The sequence below is a fragment of the Nicotiana tabacum genome, chromosome 6 (genome assembly GCF_000715075.1).
Source record: "Nicotiana tabacum cultivar K326 chromosome 6, ASM71507v2, whole genome shotgun sequence".
NCBI lineage: Eukaryota > Viridiplantae > Streptophyta > Magnoliopsida > Solanales > Solanaceae > Nicotiana > Nicotiana tabacum.
Window position 1 is genome coordinate 114,642,715 of NC_134085.1, and position 5,346 is coordinate 114,648,060.

General features: G+C 34.0%; 1 protein-coding gene across 1 annotated transcript; it reads left to right on the top strand.

Moving 5' to 3' along the window:
- Positions 1–1,430: 1,430 nt before the first annotated feature.
- Positions 1,431–5,142, top strand: LOC107760484 (putative kinase-like protein TMKL1). The gene is made up of 2 exons (XM_016578539.2): positions 1,431–2,361; positions 3,745–5,142. Exons 1-2 carry the CDS (start codon positions 1,875–1,877, stop codon positions 4,332–4,334), a joined length of 1,077 nt encoding a protein of 358 aa, XP_016434025.1. The 5' UTR covers positions 1,431–1,874; the 3' UTR covers positions 4,335–5,142.
- The last annotated feature ends 204 nt before the right edge of the window (positions 5,143–5,346 follow it).

The window sequence follows — 5,346 nt, forward strand, 5'->3', positions numbered from 1 at the left end:
TAAGGGCAAATTTTAAAAAAATAAAATTAATCTCTTTTTGATTATGTAAAAAAACACTTATTTTGGACCAAATAAAATAACAACAAAGTCACTTATAATGAATCGGAGGGAGTGATTCATGATTAATCATGGTTTTATTTCACGAAATAAAAAAGAAGGGAAAAATGCATAGAAATTGTTGTAGCACTAAAAACATTGGTCAAAATTCAAAGATCAATACGAAGTACAAAAGTGAAATAAAGCAATAGGAAAGCATGCCACCTTGTTTCTTTGTCTCGTTGTAATGGCATTTTTATACTGACGTTTTTTCCCCACTTTCCAAGGGCTTGGACACAAGAGACAAACAGTAATGTCACTACGTTCTTCCTGGATCCATATAGATTGGACCATTTTCTACTCCCCTTTATTTTCCATTATACTTCTATGATTTGTATCACTTTTTTCTTTGCTACAGCTTCTTCCTCCTGCACGTCATCGTCTTCTTTTTCGTCTGTATGCGTTTGTTTCTTTTCCTTTAGTTATTGTATAGTATCATCGATTTCTTAAATAAAGATTTTAATTTCAATTCTAAAATTAAAAAGAAAATTCTAGTAGGCAACGTTTCCCTTTAAAATGAACACTAAGCTCAAATTGATGAGTTCAAGATAGCAGATGATTAAACCTAAAAAAGGAAAATTATTGAGTAGTGATCGTATCTTATAGGTTGGGATTTGTCATTCTCAAGAAAATGGTCTAAAGAGGCAAAGGATACTTCGTGGAGTCCTCTTTCGTTTGTAGGAGTGTGATTCCAATTTGTGGGCCTTTATGCCACCACCAACAAGTGCTCTCGGACTTTCAAGAGAATAACGTTTAAAATATTATCCCTTCTATATCCTTTTCCCTTCTCAAAGAGAGGTTGAGTAAGAAGTATGAAAATGACATAGATTAATGGGTAGTTTGGTAGGATATATTAGGTAAAATATACATGTATTAGGCTATTAGCTTTATATTATTAATTCTTTGTTTGGCACTGTTTTTTAACCTATGTATAACTAGTACAATATTAGCTATACACTCTATTCAATATTATTCTTATACATAGCAAACCATGACATTAGCAATACCATGATTTTTAATACATGAATAAGCATGTACGAAGATAGAGTTGTCATTTCAAAACCTTTTCCAACAAATGTGGATGACATTTTTGTAAATAAATAATTTTTTTTTTAAAAATAATACAATGCATATTATTTTTAATATACCAAATCAAACAAACGATAAAAAATAATCTCAAACGTCATTATTAATCCGAGAATTATCAATATACCCTACCAAAAGACCCCTAAGTGTAGTATTTTATCAAAGTTCTTTACTTCTTCATAAATAGTACTACTACTATTAGGTCTGACATTAATACGGGGGACAATTAATAAGTAAAAAGATACAGCATAAACATCAGATCAAGAAATCAATTCCATAAAACAGGCACATGGTTCCATCTGTTCACTCTTTCTCTTGCCAACTCCCTCTCTCTTACTTCTTCTTCCTTTTCTCTCTCTCTCTCTCTTTTCCTCTGTCTGCGGCAGCGCCAAAGTCACCTTCCATTATTACTCTTTCTAGATTTTGTTTTCCAACTGTTTCCGAAAAATCCATGAGTTTCCCCACAATCTCCGCAACCCCATTTCACTTTACATTTCTCTTGTTCCATTTCCATGAAAATATACCCATATGATAATAACATTCCACTTTTGGCCTTCATTTACACTTTCAAGATTTCACATTTTTAACATTCTACCACATCTTGGATCTTCCTTTTTTCCTTTAAAATGTCATAAAGATTCAATCTTTACACCATTTTAGTACACCCAAGTGACAGAATTTGTCATTAAAGAATGGAACACAAGCATATGCTCATACTTATTATAGTACCAAGTTCAGTAACTGCTATAATTATTCTGTTGGTCATGATCTATTGTTGTAGAAGAAAAGGAGGAGAAACTGTTTCTAGAGATATAGAAGCTAGCTTAGAGGTTAAAGAAAGAGATGGGGTTGAAAAAGATTTGTTGATAAAGTTTAAAGATGGTGAAGATCTAACTGTGTATGATATATTGGATGCTCCAGGTGAAGTTATTGGGAAATCAAGTTATGGAACTTTGTACAGAGCTACTTTGCTGAGTATTGATAGGCTTACATTATTGAGATTCTTGAGACCAGCTTGCACTGTGACAATGAAAGAAGTTGTGCCTGTAATGGAACTTTTGGGGTCATTAAGGCATCCTAATTTGGTGCCATTGTGTGCATTTTACGCAGGGCCAAGAGGAGAGAAATTGATGGTTCATCCTTTTTATCGGCATGGCACCTTAGCCCAATTGATTAGAGGTAAAATTTAGTATTTGGCTTTCGTCTCATGATCTTGCTTCAACTGAATCCCTATTTTCGACACGTCAAACATTAATATTAATGTATTTGTGACACCTTTTTGATGTTATATTTGAAAATAATTTAATTTTAAAATTTTCTTTAATAAATTCTTTTAGTCACACCCCACAAAGCTTTTTCTTTCTTTTAGCCTGTGTGCAAGGAGTAGTAAACATTAAATTTTGCATTTATAACCTTATAAGTATAATGAATTCATCATGCTAAGAATTTTCGAGAGTAAAACTATTAAGCTGCCTCTGATGTGGTGTGTTCAACAAAATTTCAAGAATATGTTTTTTTTTGGGTCTTGGAAATAGAATAAAGAAAGGAAAATACATCATTTTAAGGATTGTAACATCTGGCAGGAGATGCTTGATTTTCACAGGTTGATAAACGTTTTAATTTCTGTTTTTTCTTCTTGGGTTTCAAAGGAGTACAATTTTTTTTTTACCAATAATTGCTATTTGGTGCCTTGCAAAGGGTCTCTGTCAATCATTTTCTCACAACTGGAATGAGTATTAAACTATATTTTCTGTTTTTATGGCGTTTCCATTATTAGATCCCTATATGCGGTTTAAAGTTTGAGGTTCTTTAATTGTTTCCTTTCTCCCCCTTCAATTTTGATGGTAAATATACTTGCTATTTTTGTGACTTCTCAAAAAAGATACTATTTCTGAATCTGGAGAGCATAGCTCTTTAATTTAACAATGAAATGGAACTTTGACCTTTTCTTTTTCTTTTACTCCTCACTTTTTCATTTTTTTTTATTTAAGTATTTTGGCGGTGATTTAATCTTTCTCTATAGTTGTGTCCTTTGGACAGGTTTTGTGTGTTGGAAAAATTAGCTTAGTGGTAGTACTTTCTGGATTTTAGGTGGAATTTGTTTTCTTCTGCATATTTAAAAGCTACACACGTGCAGTCTAATACTTTCAACATATCTTGTTTAATTAATATCTCAGTTTTCTTGTCATTTTCCCTAAGAACCTAATAGTAGGCACTTTGTCAAAATTATAATTTCATTCATTTCCTGTCGTGTTAAGAGATCGGGAGCCTTGGAACAACGGTATTGTTGTCTTCATGTGATCTATAGGTCACGGGTTCGAATAGTGGAAGCACTCACTAATGTTTGTTTTAGGTTAGGCTCTTTACGTCATATCCCTTAGGGTGCGGCCCTTCCCCGGACCCTGCGTGAACGCGGGATGTCTTATGCACCGAGCTGCCCTTTTTTTGCCTATGAACTTCAACCACTCTCAAGTACACAAAATGTTTTAGGTTTCAATTGATTATTTTGTCGAATATGCATCTGTTTTACTGAGCAGAAAATTATGCATCTACTTGTAACAGATGGGAATGGTGAGGCTCATAGATGGCACATCATATGTAGGATCTCCATTGGCATTGCTCGAGGACTGGACTATCTTCACACAGATTTAGAAATTCCCATAATCCATGGAAACCTCAAGTCGAGTAACATACTTTTGGATCGTCACTTCAGACCATATGTGTCCGATTTTGGCTTGCATCTCGTCCTGAATCCAACTGCAGGCCAAGAAATGCTTGAAGCTTCAGCAGCTCAAGGATACAAAGCCCCTGAATTGATCAAGATGAAAGAAGTTAGCGAAGAAACTGATATTTATAGCCTTGGGATTATCTTGTTAGAGTTACTAACAGGAAAAGAACCATTCTACAGGAAACCAAATCTTGATAAGGATATTTATTTGCCTAATGCTGTTCAAAGTGCAATTCTTGATCATAGGGTTATCGACTTTTATCATCCGAAGATTCTACTTAGCCAAAATGAAGGGCAAAGGGCGGTTAGTGAAGATCATATTTATGAATTCCTTCAGCTTGCAATGGCTTGTTGTTCTCCTTCACCTGCTCTTAGGCCTACTATAAAGCAGGTCGTTAGCAAACTTGAAGAAATTGGAAGGTAAAATGAACAATCGATTCACTCGAGGCAGGACCTGTGAGTGAGTTCCAAATGATCGATATGGCGCTGATATAACAGATTGACTTGTTGTGAGAAAATTGCTTTCAGGGAATATGTCTTAATTCCCTATGTACAATCATAGCAAGAAAATTTAGTGAAGCTTATATCAATTGGCAAGAATTATGAAGATGGTGTTGAGTTATTCGGAAAATGGTCATAACTTTTAACCTCAAGAATCAGAGACAAGTTTCTGGATCCTGAAGATTAGCTTCCAATATCATACTCAAGATTCACTATTGTCATTTAACAAGGGGATGAATGGATTAAGGTGCTACATTGTGAAATGACCGAAAAATTTGTAAAATATAGTTGAATAGACCCTTGTGGTCCGGCACTTCCCCGAACCCGGCACATAGCGGAAGCTTAGTGAACCGGGCAGCCATTTAGTTGAAAATTTAGAGAATGACGTTTAGTCTCAATTTCAGAAAATCTGGTGACAGTTGAAGCTCCAAAGGATCCACAAGACATAATCGCCACCAACCGGGTACATGTACCACGATGTTTTGACAAATTATGTTATGATATTTTTTATTTTTTATTTTGGATTAAAAGCTTAAACATTAGAAAAGACAGAGTGTTCCAGCTACAAGACAAAGAAGAGCCATTTCCTATCATTGAAATTATTGAACGCCAGTTTTGTCATTGTTCGGAAAGTCTAACACCACAAGATTTACAAGTTTACTGTACTGATTTGTTTACTGTATTCTCGTTTGTCTTACGTCTGCGATTATATCAAGCTGCTCCCTCTCCTCTCTGCACGTGTACATACTAGCATACAAAAAATGCTGTATTAATTTAAATTTGTATGAACTTATTTTGTTTTAATCCGTCCTAAAAAGAATAATTATTTTTTAAATTTAAATACAATTTAACTTCAAAATCATTTTACTCTTAATGTGATGATATATAAGCAAAAAGTTTTATGCTTTATTTTAGACTACAAATTTCAATAGTCT